This window comes from Amblyraja radiata, chromosome 6 (assembly GCF_010909765.2).
Source record: "Amblyraja radiata isolate CabotCenter1 chromosome 6, sAmbRad1.1.pri, whole genome shotgun sequence".
Lineage (NCBI taxonomy): Eukaryota > Metazoa > Chordata > Chondrichthyes > Rajiformes > Rajidae > Amblyraja > Amblyraja radiata.
This window is the reverse complement of record NC_045961.1, coordinates 51,046,257-51,063,007: the sequence shown is the minus strand read 5'-3', so window position 1 is coordinate 51,063,007 and position 16,751 is coordinate 51,046,257. Positions and strand designations below refer to the sequence as shown.

The 16,751-nt window shown below is 41.1% G+C and overlaps 1 protein-coding gene across 5 annotated transcripts in view; it reads right to left on the bottom strand.

Annotated features, from left to right (window-relative positions):
- The window catches only part of nup58 (nucleoporin 58), a 46,938-nt gene that overhangs the window by 13,311 nt on the left and 16,876 nt on the right, over positions 1-16,751 (bottom strand). For 4 of the 5 annotated variants that reach the window (XM_033022775.1, XM_033022778.1, XM_033022776.1 and 1 more), the window contains 7 exons: positions 15,639-15,704; positions 15,368-15,542; positions 10,972-11,051; positions 6,896-7,014; positions 6,379-6,461; positions 4,097-4,295; positions 585-683 (listed from right to left, as the gene is read on the bottom strand). In XM_033022775.1, the coding sequence (XP_032878666.1) occupies positions 585-683; positions 4,097-4,295; positions 6,379-6,461; positions 6,896-7,014; positions 10,972-11,051; positions 15,368-15,542; positions 15,639-15,704 (821 nt within the window). Of the gene's footprint in view, positions 1-40; positions 162-584; positions 684-4,096; positions 4,296-6,378; positions 6,462-6,895; positions 7,015-10,971; positions 11,052-15,367; positions 15,543-15,638; positions 15,705-16,751 lie in introns of those variants that run through there. The other variant, XM_033022779.1, reaches the window with a different exon arrangement.

The window sequence follows — 16,751 nt, the reverse complement described above, 5'->3', positions numbered from 1 at the left end:
GGTAGAGTTATACTCTAGATACATAAGCAATCAAAAAGTGTTAATGCGCAAAACAGTTTATTTGTTGTGTTTGAGATGCTGACAGAAATATTGTACATTTCTATTGATTTTAGTGTTTTATGTCAGAGCTGGTAAAAGGATGGGAGAGGTGATGGCAGAAGCTTGAGGAGATAGCGAAAGAGAGGGTTGGTGGTGAAAAGGGCACAAAAAAAAGAATTAATGTCAAATCACCTTAAAACTTGGAAATTGAGTAAAGTAAAAAAACCCTCTAGTTTTTGTAAACTGAGATAACAAAATTAGTGTTCACATATAAAATATTATTAGCTGAAGGCAGCACAGATTCTTATTAATGCATGGAAGTTAAAGAGGAGAAACCAGGTAAATTTGGCAATAACAACAAAAATAATTTGTAAGGTTAATTGTCATAGAACATGCAAGGAAATTTTGATTACGGAATGGGATTGCAATTATTTTTCGACTGATTTTAAAGTCACTTTAACAGACCCAATGCATTTGAAAACTATTTCTAAAGCTGTAAAAAGAAACCTTGGACATTACAAAAACGTTTTTTAATAAAATTGTACCTCCAAGTGTTGTAGAACCTAAGCCAGTTGACTGCAAGCCAGTGCCAATACCTGAGGCGAACGGTACTCCAAAGTTAACTCCCAAAGCTGGCTGTGATCCTGATACAGAAATAATTAAGAAGAAAAAGACAAAAATTTCCATTACACTTAGAAATAGTTTTCAGCATATATTTTATAAAATGACTCTCCAATACGAGAATTTTATTTCAGCCACTCTTACAAATAATGGGCAAAGTCTTCAAATGTATGTGGGTCAAGCTTAAACTGATCCAAAACAAATTAAAATCTAGAACAAATATTGAAAAACAAAAAGAGACTGATCCATATCTATGCTACTTCAAGTTTTAAACACTTTTTTGCCAATTCATCTACTCAGTAGTAGTTGGGAAACAAAATAAATCCAAAGCAAATCATACTTAATCTTCTCCTTAGTTACTTTGGTGGCTTATTTTGTTTTATGCTTTAATTGTGTTCACACTAAAGTCCCTTTATTCAGCATAGTGATATGTCCCAAATGTTATTTTTAAAAGTAAGCAAATCGCCTGCATTCTGCGACATAGCCTCAGTTTTAGATTTAAATAAACTTTACATGCGCATTGCACTCAAGTATGAATCAATTGAGCAATAATTAAAGAACAAAAATACATAAGAAGACAATAAGATCTTTCACATCTCAATTTATTGTTTAGTTTTTGAAACAACTCAATTACATATCAACACAACAATAAATTTTTCATTTTTGTTAATTCATAACTGCCATATTCTTGCTTTTAGTGCACTACAGTTTGATATTAGGCAACTTTTTAAATAAACGGAGGGAATATTCAGGTTCTAAAGGCAGTTACAACCAGAAGTGAATTTCTATGCGTGCGCAGTTTGAAAAAGGCACCACTGAATTTACACTTCATATGTAGGTTTAACACATCCACACTTTCACATTTCAAACACACTACTTATTTTGCCCTGTGCAATGGTAGAACATATTGTTTTTGGTAGTATGATGTTCTAGAAGAGTTAATTGTCAAAGGGGAATGTGGAAGGTGCAGAGAAGCAAAGAATTATAATTATGCCAAAGAAATGCCGGAAAACATCAGAGAAAACTATGGATCAAATCCTGAGACAGTCCAATCTTAGGCACCTACGTAGGTCTCATTTCAAAGCTGTCCACAATTCTTGCACTACAGGCAAACTTAAAAACGAAATATGCTACCAATACAGAAACAAGAAAGGCTAGCATATGTTATTTCAAAATTTGCAAAACTAATTGGAACATTTATGAAAAGATGATTTAAGTAGAAAAATTGATCATTATTCAAAAATTCAGCCCATATATGCCAAGGAATTGACACTGTCTTCCTTTATCATAGATATCAAAGAACAATGAAGAGACAGATACATATATGACTATAACATGAGTTTTACAGATAATGCAGTATTATATAATATATTTTACAAAGACTGATTTCATAACCAAACTAGTGTTGTAACCTAGTGTCTGTAAAGAAGGCAACTGCGGCACTGCGCGTTTGTGTACACTGAAAGACTTCATGTAGGTGTTTGGAATATTACAATACTGGGAAGTAGTAATAATTTTTGGCAATCGATTTCAGTGGAACAATTCAAATGCTGCTCTTTCAGAAAGCAGAAACATTGTTTTATACTCATAAAATACAGCACATGAAATGTGCAGACTTACCTGCACTTTTTTCTAGCAGCCCCGGTTTGTAAATATCTTACAAATTAATTTACTTAAATGTTTACAGTGCTATTAATTTTGGTTAATAATAGCAAATACACTGTTCTTCCTTCTTCAAATTTGTTTACACTCTAATCATATTTTTTAACTTTACACATTGTAACTGGTGTGGGAGAGGAGGGAAGAGGTGAGCCATCAATAAATATTCACTGTACAAAACAGAAATGTTTTGTGGCTGAGATTAGTAAATATAAGACGCGCATTTTAAATGCTGCTTTCGGATATGTTAAATAGAATACTATGGAGTAAGAATAAAGAATTCCAACGTTCTAATACTGACTTCCTACTCCTTTACCACCTATTGTAAACAATTTACTTTGTGTCAAATTCCATTTATTTTTAAATTAATCACATATTGTAGAACTTTCTTAATGTAAACTTTATTGTTACACCTTCATAAAAAATATCAAGGTGTTTTCATTCACTATATTTGCTTATCTCACTAAAACTTCAATTATGATAGAACATTTCTACCCCAGACATCCTATCTTAATTTGGAATAGCAACCATGATGAAAAACTACCATTGTTTATTGAGGGATATTTTATACAACAACATTTTCCCATCAATTTAGTCAACAACTTGCACAATCGAAGATGAGAATATGATCTGTTGTGTATTGTAACAAACTATCAAAGGTGTTAGGGGAGTTGTGAAAGCAGATGACTTGGATTGTTTGAGCTTAGTTTTAGAGTTAAGCACAGGGCCTTTCGACCTACTGAGTCCACTCCGACCATCAATCATCCTTCACACTAGTTCTATGTTTTCCCACTTTCGCATCCACTCCTTACACACTTGGGATGTTTTACCTACAAATCCACATGTCATTGGGATGTGGGAGGAAACCGGAGCACCCAGATGAAAACCACGTGGTCACAGGGAGAAAGTGCAAACTCCACACAGACAGCACCCGAGGTCAGAATTGGTCCTGGCTCTCTGGTACTGCAAGGCAGCAACTCTACATTCTTAAATTATATTCTTGTAGAAAAACTGACCAACTCTCACTGATCAATGATTATCTCAGATTGGGAATGTGCCAAACAGGGACTTTATGCTAAAGCAATTTCTTCCAGCTTGTTTGATTATACCAACGTATTATACAATACTGTTTTCCATGATTAAATGAAGAAATAAAAACCTCATTGTAAAATAGATATGGTATCTGTATCATCCTTCAGTAGTTATTATCATCTGTAGGTTAATCAAAGCAATATCTCACCCAGAACAATTTTAGAGCTACGTGCATCTGTAATTCACCCATGTACGTCATCATCCTTGTTTAAATTTTAACATTTTGTTTTGAACAAAATAACATCAATCTTAACAATTATTTTACATTCTCTGCAAATTATCATCAGAATTTAGTGATTCAACAACATTCAAAGCCTCACAAGGTCACTTCTAACTAAAGTCTTAGTCACCTTTATTATAGTATAAAAAGTCACTTCACATTTTCTAAATTACCAATTTTAAGAAATTAGGTATTTTACAGCTTTAAGATTATTGCTTTGCATATATCCTGTATTACCATAAATTAGTAGTTTTTTTTAAATATGCAGATATCAGTAATTTAGAAAACTTTAAAAAAGTGACAAAATAAGATACAAGAAAGTCTTGGGTGCTTTCTAATACAGCAGTAAGACTACTGAGATGTGTTCAGGAAGACAAAAGAGAAATGTGTATACTAGAAAGTTTATATCATATAACCAGATATTTGTCTCAGCTCTATTCATCTATAACTTGAAGACATTCAGACCTGTAGCAGGCTGTTGCTGCTGTGTTAATGTTGCAGCCATGGCAACTGCTGCTGCATTTGGTATGCTGAAGGGAGTTGGCCCAGTTGTGACACGTGGAGTATTTTGCCACTTCTTAGTTTCAGCGCGCCTCGCTTCAAAGACATCAGTGGCGTCACCATAGTGTGTCTTACGGTAGCCAAGATACTGCTCTCTTAGAATCTGAAATGAAATGTCAAAGTTCATTATGCAGAATGGCAATCAATACTAAGATAAAATAAGTAAAAAGCTTGTTTGAAACAACATTTAGTGCATTATGAAAATTGTTAAATACAGCATTATGAGAATTGTTAAATACATTTAGTGCAATGTTTATGAAAATTGCTCTGTAGCTTTAGAGTGGAAATAGCATTTTGTGCAATGTTTATGAAAATAGTTAAATACATTTAGTGTGAAAACAGCATTTAGTGCACCATTTATGCAAATTGTTAAATACCTTTAATCCATGGGGAAGGCAACTCACTTAATCACCAGTTGTAAGCACACACAGACAAACATTTTCTCCACATCACTTTTGCATCCACGTTGTTCCGTTAGAATTCAACTATTATTTTTAATCTGTGCAAATTTTGTACAAACTTGATACTGTAATCAATGTAACAGTCCAAATCAGTTAGAGGTCCAATGGTGATAAAAGAGTTTGCAGATGCTGGAATCTGAAAACAATACACAATGTGCTGGAGGAACTCAGCAGCTCTTGCAGCATATTGGGGGGGGGGGGGGGGGGAGAAATAGACAAGCAACGACCTTTCTTTTGAATCAGACTGAAGAAGGTCACCTGTCCATTCTCTCCCCAGATGCTGCCTGCCCCATTGAGCTTTGCTCAGTTTGAGGTATGTTGATGTTCTCTTTGTATCAAGTTGAGTTCCACACTTCCTCCACCTATACTGGCAATGGATCATGGTCTAATATATCCTTCTCATCCTACATGGATTAATACACTATCTGTAGATAGTTGAGATAATTTAACAATCAATTGTTTCTAAAATATCCTTATACAGGTCCACCACCAACTTTCCGGCACCCCTGGCTCGAGAGGCTTTCCGGATTATCCGTTTTGCCAGTCCAACAGAGGTCACGACCTCCGAGAGGAGTCAAACGGCACTGGAAAAGTCCTAAGCCACCTCACAAAGTCTGCCTCGGAAGTCGGCTATGGGAACTGATCTATCTGCTGGCTCCAGCCGGGCCAGTTCCAGATCCCCAGCCGCAAGTGGCAAATTCGACCCGACAATTCTGTGACAATTCTGTCACGGAAGTCCCGATGAGGTAGAGGTCGTCCGCCTTACCGTGGCGCTCGGACCTTCATCCAGATTAAAAGGAGGGAGGGGGGTGGGGGGGGCGGACCACCAGTTGCTGGAAAATCGGTGGTGGGCCTGTTTCCAAAACCAATTTCAGAAAATGCTCAGAAAACCCGAGGATTTACTTTTCATCTGTGAGTAGACTCCAAGCCTTTGGAATAATCTTTCCCCACACGACTGTGAATTTAGCATCCAGTGGAGAACAATTTCTGCATCCAATTTATCCATCATAAAACACAAATTATGTTTCACTGGATATCCCACATGAGTGCATGTAGCTAGTCAAGACTACAAATCGAGCAGAGTTTAAAGATGCAGAGAAAAGGAAGCCAAGAGGAAAAATGAGGATAGGAGAGATGGGGACGAGTGTGGAGATTGAAGAGGAAACAGGACCAAAAAACAGAAACCAAAATAAGGGGGCAAGTGAGGTGAAAACTTTAGTACGATACAAATTCAACGCGAAACTGGAAACAGGAGTAAAGCAAGAAGGAAAGAGGAATAAAGGGAGAGGAGCCAAGTCACAGTTGCATTTTCTTCAGCGATTGTATTTGTCATGCAACTTTCAACTGTATCAAATTGGCAACATATTAATTTTTATGGTGTGGCGTCAGCTGATAGTCAGACCACTTACGGTCGAACCCTCGTCAGTGGTTACGTGACGTCATGGGTTAAGGGGAGTGCCTTGCTACATAAGCAGATCTCACCTGGAGATCATCAGTGTACAGGTAGCTGAGCTCAAGGCAACACCCTCGCGCAACAGCAGCAACAGCAATGGCTTAGTATGTTAGAGGACCAAACTTGTATGTACACCAACCATGTAACATCTGAATAAATCAACTGTTTGTTCACCACGTTTGGTACTGCTACAACTATACTGAATATGAAAGACAAGTTTTGATTTATCTACAGAAAGGATTTTTAGATTATAAGCAAATACTAGATGTTACCTTTGCACTTTCATGTATTGATTGAAGTTGAGCAGCCAGAGCTACAAATGTCTGGTATACTTTCTGCATTGCAAGAGACAGATCTGTAGAAATGACAATAATGATCAATAACAAAAATAATGTTCCCAGGGTAGCCTACACAGCGAGGCAGTCATACAGCATGGAAAAATGTCTCACCTGTCTGTAATTGGCCCATATTCCTCTAAACCGGTCCTATCCATGTACCTGTCTAAATGTTTGTTAAAAATTGCAATAGTTCCTGTCTCAACTACCTCCTCCAGCAGCTCACCACCCACCCACCACCCTTTGCATACACCCACCACCCTTTGCGTGCAAAAGTTACCCCTTAGGTTCCTATTACATTTTTCCACCCTCACCTTAAACCTATGTCCTCTGGTTCTCGATTCCTCTACTCTGGGCAAGAGATTGTCCGTCTACCCAATCTATTCCTCTCATGATTTCGATGGAATCATAAAATCAGAAAAATGTATTCAAGCTTTTTCTCGGAGGTACAAACCTTGTGGAGTCATGTGAGAGCTGTTAGCCTGCGTAGCAAGGTGATTTTCCAGTTCCTCTATCTGCTGTCGATACTGCTGTAACTGAACCTCAAATTGTTCCACCAGCTGCCTGAAATAGCTGTCAAATACAAGTTGGAATAGCTGAGAACAATAGTCAAATATTATTTTCATAACAGGTACAGTGGCGCAGTTGGTAGAGCAGCTGCTTCACAGCACCAGAGACCCGGGTTCAATCACAAACTTAGGTCTTGTCTGTCTGGAGTTTGCACATCATATAACCATATAACAATTACAGCACGGAAACAGGCCATCTCGGCCCTTCTAGTCCGTGCCGAACACTTACTCTCACCTAGTCCCATCTACCTGCACTCAGACCATAACCCTCCATTCCTTTCCCGTCCATATACCTATCCAATTTATTTTTAAATGATAAAATCGAACCTGCCTCCACCACTTCCACTGGAAGCTCATTCCACACAGCTACCACTCTCTGAGTAAAGATGTTCCCCCTCATGTTACCCCTAAACTTTTGTCCCTTAATTCTCAAATCATGTCCTCTTGTTTGAATCGTCCCTACTCTCAATGGAAAAAGCTTATCCACGTCAACCCTGTCTATCCCTCTCATAATTTTAAAGACCTCTATCAAGTCCCCCCTTAACCTTCTGCACTCCAAAGAATGAAGATCTAACTTGTTCAACCTTTCTCTGTAATTTAGGTGCTGAAACCCAGGCAACATTCTAGTAAATCTCCCCTGTACTCTCTCTATTTTTTTTGACATCTTTCCTATAATTTGGCGACCAAAATTGTACACCATACTCCAGAATTGGCCTCACCAATGGCTTGTACAATGTTAACATTATATCCCAGCTTCTATACTCAATGCTCTGATTTATAAAGGCCAGCACACCAAAAGCTTTCTTTACCTCCCTATCTACATGAGATTCCACCTTCAGGGAACTATGCACATTTGTTCAACTGCATTCCTCAATTCGCTACCATTTACCATGTACGTCCTATTTTGATTTGTCCTGCCAAGATGTAGCACCTCACACTTATCAGCATTAAACTCCATCTGCCATCTTTCAGCCCATTCTTCCAAATGGCCTAAATCTCTCTGTAGACTTTGAAAATCTACTTCATTATCCACAACACCACCTATCTTAGTATCATCTGCATACTTACTAATCCAATTTACCACACCATCATCCAGATCATTGATGTATATGACAAACAACAGTGGACCCAACACAGATCCCTGAGGCACCCCACTAGTCACCGGCCTCCAACCTGACAAACAGTTATCCACCATTACTCTCTGGTATCTCCCATTCAGCACTGTTGAATCCATCTTGCTACTCCACTATTAATACCCAACAATTGAACCTTCTTAACCAACCTTCCATGTGGAACCTTGTCAAAGGCCTGACTGAAGTCCATATAGACAACATCCATCGCTTTATCCTCATCAATTTCCCTAGTAACCTCTTCAAAAAATCCAAGAAGATTAGTCGAACATGACCTTCCAGGCACAAATCCATGGTGACTGTTCCTCATCAGACCCTGTTTATCCAGATGATTATATATATTATCTCTAAGTATCCTCCCTGGAACCGCGTTGGTTTCCTCCGGGTGCTCTGGTTTCCTTAGTTTGGTTTAGTTTATTATTGTCAAGTGTACCGAGGTACAGTGAAAAAGGTTTGTAGCATGCTATCCAGTCAAAAAGACTATACGTGATTACAATCAAGCTGTCCATATTGTACAGATAGAAACTTAGAAAATGGGTGCAGGAGGAGGCCATTCGGCCCTTCGAGGGCCGAATGGCCCTTCGGCCATTCATTGTGATCATGGCTGATCATCCCGATTCAATAAGCAGAGTGTTGTGCCTGCTTTCTCCCTATATCCCTCGATTCCACTATAATGGATAAATGGTACAACATTCAGATAATCAGACAGAGTCTGATTAAAGATAGTTCAAAGGTCTCCAATAAGGTAAATGGGAGGTCTGGACCGTATTCTAGCTGTTTCCTCCCACACCTCAAGACGTGTGGGTTTTGTAGGGTGATTGACGTACATTTCCATCACAGGTACTGACCTCCCCACCATTGAAAGGATCTATGAGGCGCTTTCTCAAAAAGGCAGCCAGCCTCATCAAGGACCAACACCACCCTGGCCATGCTCTCATTTCACTCCTGCCACCGGGAAGAGTCTGAAAACTGTAACAAACAGCTTCTTCCCAACAACCATCAGGCTGTTGAACACTATGAACACCAAACTACGAATTGCTTGGGATGCACTTGGGACTTTGTTTTGTTTTGGTACTATATTGATTTTTTAATTGAACTTTTCCTTGTTCGTTATATTATCTATTGAGTACTCTATTTACAAACCTGTTAAGTCGCTGCTGCACGTACGAATTTCATTGTTCTGTTTTGAGACATCTGACAATAAAATAGTTTTGACTGTTTATCCCATAATCCTAGTTCTTTGTAAATTTGAACAACTACAAAACGGGGTTATTTTCAGTACACCGTGAGCTCTCACTTTCTGCCACTCTAATGAGGTTAATAATTAGTCTTCAATCCCATGAGTATCAGCTAAAGGTTTCCCATTATGGACCTTTTCAAATGGCTTCTGGAAGTCCATATAATTAACATTCATACACATTTCTCTATCAATGTTACGGTCAATGGTCCTAGATTAGAAAAGTGTACAGAAATAGTCCACTGAGAGCCCATGCATGAGGCGCCAAGCTTTGGTGCCATTTTCAAAGTGCAGTCCATGTTCGAGGTCTTATGAGCGACTCCCGATCTGGGCGAGCCTCAGGCTGCTGCAGGCCTCCAGCCATCGCCTTCCTTGGACGTCTGTATCATCCAGTGAACTGACGTCAGTCTCCTCACCCATCCACCTTTGTGCCTTGGGGACGCCTCTGGCAGCCTCTCTCCTAATGGCCTTGCTCCTCAAGTCTCTTCAGGCTCCCATCTCTCCAATCGCTGGTTTCCAGGGAAGGAGCAGGGGATGGCTCGGCGGGTTCCCTCTAGCACAACAGGTCTTGTGCATCTGGCCACATGGCCCGCCGGGGAGAATATTACAGGGAGAAGGCAGGAGAATGGGTTTGAGAAGGATAAAAAAAAATCAGCCATGAACGAATGGCAGAGTGAATTCAATGGGCTAAATACCCTGATTCTGCTGTAATTACCACTTCAAACAAAAATGATCCATTATATCAGGAATAATGCAGTCAGCTTTTTATCCCAAAAAAGATATTTCCTCCAGGTAATAAAAAAACTGACGGTGCTGTTTTATACCAAAGATAGACACAAAATGCTGGAGTAACTCAACGGGCCAGACAACATCTCTGGAGAAAATGGAAAGTTGACATTTCGGGTCGGGACCCTTCTTCAGACCGATTTCCTCAAGGTGATGGTTTATAGGTGATGGCTGCACAATGTGTCTGGGAGATACTGTACAAATGTAGGGTAAGAAAGCCACGTGGAGTGTCGCTTGGAGGTTCAAAGTTACTTGGAGGCTGAATACCTGCCTCAATGAAGACAAGCAACAATCAGAAAGCCATGTTGGATAATTCCTGCTTCTTAGTCAGCCAACATTATAGATGAAATGGTCAGGCTGTATGCTTATTTTCCACTGACTCTGAAAAATGAGAATGCATTAAAATGCAAAGCTCCAGTCCAATCATCTTACTGGAGAAACAAGGAACTGCAGATACTGGTTTGCCAAGGAAAGACACCAAATGGCGAAGTAACTCAGCGGGTCAGGTGGCATCCCTGCATAACATCGATGGGTGACTTTTCGGGCTGCAACCCTCTTCATTCCTGACCTGAAATGTCACCTGTCAATGTTCTCCAGAGATGCTGCCTGACCAACCGAGTTACTCCAGCATTTCATGTCTTTCCTCAATCATCTTATTCATCTGCAGAGCACCAATTTGGTAATAAAATGTGTCTTTTAATTCAATGTATCAACAGTGTATCACTAAATATCAGTTTGGAAATTTTTGTCATATCTTGAATAAAAGGTTCAGCGAGCATGGTACTTAAAGAGAAATTCACAGACTTACTCTGCTGGTGCGGTGTTTTCATGTTGAAGACCTGGTGGTATCTTTTGTGTTCTTAATGCTATTTCAGCATTCTTAAGCTCCTGTGAGAAAAGCATAGACAGATTTAAGGGAGCCTTTTTCTCCTGCTCCAATTTCTTTGCTAATGTCCATTGTTTATATTTAATTTTTCTTTATTTTTACAGATATTGAATTGAATTGAATTGAATCCTTTATTTGTCATTCAGACCTTTCGGTCTGAACGCAATGTTGTTGCCTGCAGCCATACATGTAATAATAACAACACACAATAAACACAAATTAACATCCACCACAGTGAGTTCACCAAGCACCTCCTCACTGTGATGGAGGCAAAAGTCTTAGTTACTGTCTCTTCCCTCCTCTTCTCCCTCTGCGCTGAGGCGATACCCCACCGGGCGATAGTAAGTCAGTCCCGCGGTTCAAGCTCCGCGGCCCGGGGTGGTCGAAGCTGCCGCCCTCCAGTCCAGCGGACGCAGCTGTTGCAACGGGAGCCTCGGAAAACAGGCACCAGCCTGTGACCTGCGAGCTCCCGACGATGTCGTCCACTGGCCCGCGGCCGAGCCCCAGATTCAGGTCACCGCCGCCTCAGCCACCGGAGCACCGTCTCCGCCCCGCACCGGGCTGCCCCCACGGGAGCGCCTTCCAGCCGGTAGCCGCGCCGCCCACACGGGAGTGTCTCAGCCCCGCCCCGGGCCGCCCTCACCGGAGCGCCGAGTCGTGCCACTGCCCGAACGTCGCCGCAGCTCGAAGACGGCCAGTTGGTGAGTCCTGGCTGGCTCAACCTCCGGATCCTCGAGGTCGGTCGCAGGTTGGAGGCCGCCAGCTCCGCCATTAGGCCTCAGCTCAGGCGGGGGAAGAGAAGGGGGATACGACAAAAAAGTCGCATTCCCCCGAAGGGAGAGACAGAAAGCCCTGTTTCACCCACCCCCCCCCCCACACACACACATAACACAACCTGGTAACCAAAAATTTAACTGAACTAGACAAAAAAAACAACACAAAAAAGTAAAAACAGACAGACTGCAGGCGAGCCGCAGCCGTTTCACAGCGCCGCCACTTCCGGAATTGAAATATATTGTGTAAACAGGCCCCAAGCCCACGCCGACCATCGACCACCATACACTAGTTCTATCTTACACATTAGGGACATTTAACGACAGAAGCCAATTAATCTACAAACCTGTACGTCCTTGGAGTGTGGGAGGAAACCAGAGCACTCGGAGAAAAACTCATACAGTCACGCAGAGCACCCAGAGAAAACATACAAACTCCATACAGACAGTACCCGTACCGTAGTCAGGATCGTACCCGGGTCTCTGGCGTTGTAAAGCAGCAACTCTAACCCTGTGCCACTGGGCTGCCCCTTTTATCCTTTTGGAAACATGGGTCCTATACATACTTCATACTCCAGCATTTTGTGACGACCCAAATCCAATTGAATTCTCCAATTTGAGATAACTAACCAACGAATAATCACTGCTCTTTATCCTCCCTGTTTCCTGTACCCCACCAGTATCTACCTATCACATACAAGGCTTTGTCCCACCCCCAAATCTTTTCCAGCTTTATCTCCCCTACAAAAGGCTGTGAAATGATACTTCAAGGGTTGATGGTGGAGATGCAATGGCAAAGATTTAAAGACCATATGGATGAATTCCAAAAATTGTTCATCCCTGTCTGGTAAAAAAAAAACGGGGAAGGCGGCTCAACGGTGGCTAACGAGGGAAATCAAGGATAGTGTTAATTCCAAGGAAGAGGCATATAAATTGGCCAGAGGAAGCAGCAAACCGGAGGACTAGGAGAAAAATAGAACTAAACAGAGGAGGGAGGAGGACTAAGGGGTTAATTAAAAGGGGGGGGGGGGGGGGAAAGAGCATGAAAGAAAGATTATGGGGTATATAAAAACTGACTCTAAAAGCTTCTTTAGATATGTAAAAAGGAAAAGATTAGCGAAGACAAATGTAAGTTCCTTACAGTCAGAGGCAGGTGAATTCATAATGGGAAACAAAGAAATGGCAGAACAGTCCTTTGGTTCTGTATTCACTAAGGAGGATACAATCTCCCAGAAATACTAGGGGACCGAGGATCTAGTGGGAGGGAGGAACTCAAAGGAATTCACATTAGTCATGAAATGGTGTTAGGTAAACTGTTGGGACTGAAGGCAGATAAATTCCCAGGGCCTGATGGTCTGCATCCCAGAGTACTGAGGGAGGTGGCCCTAGAATTCGTGGATGCATCGGTGATCATTTTCCAATGGTCTCTCGACTGCATCAGTTCCTGTGGACTGGAGGGTAGCCAATGTAACCCCACTTTTTAAGAAAGGAGGGAGAGCCTCAGAGGGCGGTGGAGGCGGGTTCTCTGGATGCTTTCAAGAGAGAGCTAGATAGGGCTCTTAAAAATAACAGAGTCAGGGGATATGGGGAGAAGGCAGGAATGGGGTACTAATTGGGGATGATCAGCCATGATCACATTGAATGGCGTTGCTGGCTCGAAGGGCCAAATGGCCTACTCCTGCAACTATTGTCTATTGAGAGAAAAAACAGGGAATTGTAGACTAGTTAGCCTTACATTGAAAGTGGGAAAAATGCTGGAGTCGATTGTTAAAGACGATATAGCAGCGTATTTGGAAAGCAGTGACAGGATCGATCAAAGTCAGCATGGATTTATGAAGGGGAAATCATGCTTGACTAATCTTCTGGAATTTTTTGAGGATGTAACAAGTAGAATGGTTAAGGAGAGCCGGAAGATGTGGTGTATCTGGTCTTTCAAAAAGCCTTTGACAAGGTCCCACACAAGAGATTAGTGTGCAAAATTAGAGCACATGGTATTGGGGGTTGGGTATTGACATGGATAGAGAACTGGTTGGCAGACAGGAAGCAAAGAGCAGGAATTAATGGGTCCTTTTCAGAATGGCAGGCAGTGACTAGTGGGGTGCCACAAGGCTCGGTGCTGGGACCCCAGCTATTTACAATATATATTAATGATTTAGACGAGGGAATTAAAGGTGACATCTCCAAGTTTGCAGATGACACAAAGCTGGATGGCAATGTGAGCTGTGATGAGGATGTTATGAGGCTGCAGGGTGACTTGGATAGGTTGGGTGAGTGAGCAGATGCATGGCAGATGCAGTATAATGCAGATAAATGTGAGGTTATCCACTTTGATGGCAGGAACAGGAAGGCAGATCATTATCTGAATGGTGTCAGATTAGGAAACGGGGAGGTGCAACAAGACCTGGATGTGCTTGTACATCAGTCACTGAAAGCAAGCATGCAGGTACAGCAGGCAGTGAAGAAAGCTAATGGCATGTTGGCCTTCATTGCGAAAGGATTTGAGTTTAGGAGCAAGGAGGTCCTACTGCAGATGTACAGGGCCCTGGTGAGACCCCACCTGGAGTATTGTGTGCAATTTTGGTCTCCTAATTTGAGGGAGAACATTATTGCTATTGAGGGAGTGCAGCGTAAATTCACCAGGTTAATTCCCGGGGTGGCTGGACTGACTTGTGATGAAAGAATCGGTTGACTGGGCTTGTATTCACTGGATTTAGAATGATGAGAGGATATCCTATAGAAACATAAAATTCTTAAGGATTGGACAGGCTAGATGCAGGAAAAATGTTCCCGATGTTGGGGGAGTCCAGAACCAGGGGTCACAGTTTAAGAATAAGGGGTAGGCCATTTAGGACTAAGATGAGGAAAAACCTCTTCACCCATAGAGTTGTGAATCTGTGGAATTCTCTGCCACAGAAGGCAGTGGCAGCCAATTCACTGGATGTTTTCAAGAGAGAGTTAGATTTAGCTCTTAGGGCTAAAGGAATCAAAGGATATGGGGGAAAAAAGCAGGAACGGGGTACTGATTTTAGATGATCAGCCATGATCATATTGAATGGCAGGTGGTGGCTCAAAGGGCCAAATGGCCTACCCCTGCACCTATATTTCCGTTTCTAAATCAGTATGAAGAGACCCGACCTGAAACGTCACCTATTCATTTCCTCCAGAAATCTGCTTGACCCGTTGTGTTACTCCAGCACTGTTTTTTTTGTAAACCAGCATCTAGAGTCCCATGTACCTACATTTGGACAGGTACATGGATAGAAAAGGTTTGGAGGGAAAGGGGCCAAATGCAGACAGGTAGGAATAGTGTAGGCATGGGCATATTGGGCCGAAGGGCTTGTTTCCATGTTGTAGGACTTCATGGCGCTACAAAATATGTTTATTGTTTTTACATACACAATCTTCTCTGCCAGCGTCCCAATGTTAGAGTGTAAAGTTTCTCTCGTAGTCACAAATATAATATAATTGGTTTGTACTGAAGTAACAGACACAATGGCATCTTACTTATTTCGTTACAATACGAGAAACCAGAGGCATTAATTTACCTGTGCGGATTCTATCTTGAGTTTGTCAATGGCAAGTGAATCCCTCTGTAGTCCACTTGCAACCACTGCCAGCAGTTGTTTCAGTGCCTTGATGTCTTCTTGTACTTTCAGCATGGCTTTAAAAGACATTCGACTGATCTCTTCTTGTACCTGCTTTTGTTCTTTTACAAATTTCCTGCAAACGTGTGAAGAAAATGCACAACTTTACAAGTTCTTGCGCAAGAAAATAACGAGCCAATGATTGCATGCAAGGCCGAAGAAACAAACTCACTGAAAGTTTTCCACATCCTGACAGATAACAGGGGGCAGATTTTCATCCTTCAGCGCTTTGCTTTCACTGATAGACAAAAATAAAAATGTTAACATAGATCGAAGAACTTTGCAATGATTGTAACTTTTTGTATTAATATCTGAATAATTGAAGGATAGTATGGTGCAACACAACTTTGGAATTATACCGATTTACGGACAGGGTGATGGTTGTGGTGAGAAATGAAGCAGGTATATCAACACGTTTTTTGTTTTGTTTTTTAATTATTTTTCGTTTTTGTCTACACTCTTTGGTAGTTTACGGGTTCTATTTTTACACATTCACTCTCCCTTTCACTTTCTTTCTTTCTTGCTCTTTCTCTCTTTTTCTATTTCATTTTTGTTAAAATTAAAATGGAAGATGTACAATAAATGTATTATGTCATATGCCGCGGTTTATACTATTGTACACTGCTTCTAATAAAAATATAGATAACAAATAAATAAATAAATAAAAAATATCTGAATATCTTGGATCAAGGAAGAATTACACCTCTTGAAAATTATTTGCAGAGTTTCAAAGTGTGGAAGAATTAACATGCTAATTATTTGAGGACTTAATCAGGATGCTAGTTTAGTTTACTTTTGTTTAGATTAAAAATGTGGAAACATGCCCTTCGGCCCACTGAGTCTGTGCTGACCAACGATCACCTGTATACTATTAATAATAATAATAATACATTTTATTTATGGGCGCCTTTCAAGAGTCTCAAGGACACCTTACAAAAATTTAGCAGGTAGAGGAAAAACATGTAAGGGGAATGAAATAAATAGTAGAGACATGACTAGTACACAAAGTAAAGACAGAATTCAATTCAAAACACAATATGAGGCAATTAATGCACAGATGAAAAGGGAGGGGGATGTGGGGCTAAGGATAGGCAGAGGTGAAGAGATGGGTCTTGAGGCGGGACTGGAAGATGGTGAGGGACACGGAATTGCGGATCAGTTGGGGGAGGGAGTTCCAGAGCCTGGGAGCTGCCCTGGAGAAGGCTCTGTCCCCAAAACTGCGGAGGTTGGACTTGTGGATGGAGAGGAGACCGGCTGATGTGGATCTGAGGGACCGTGAGGGTTG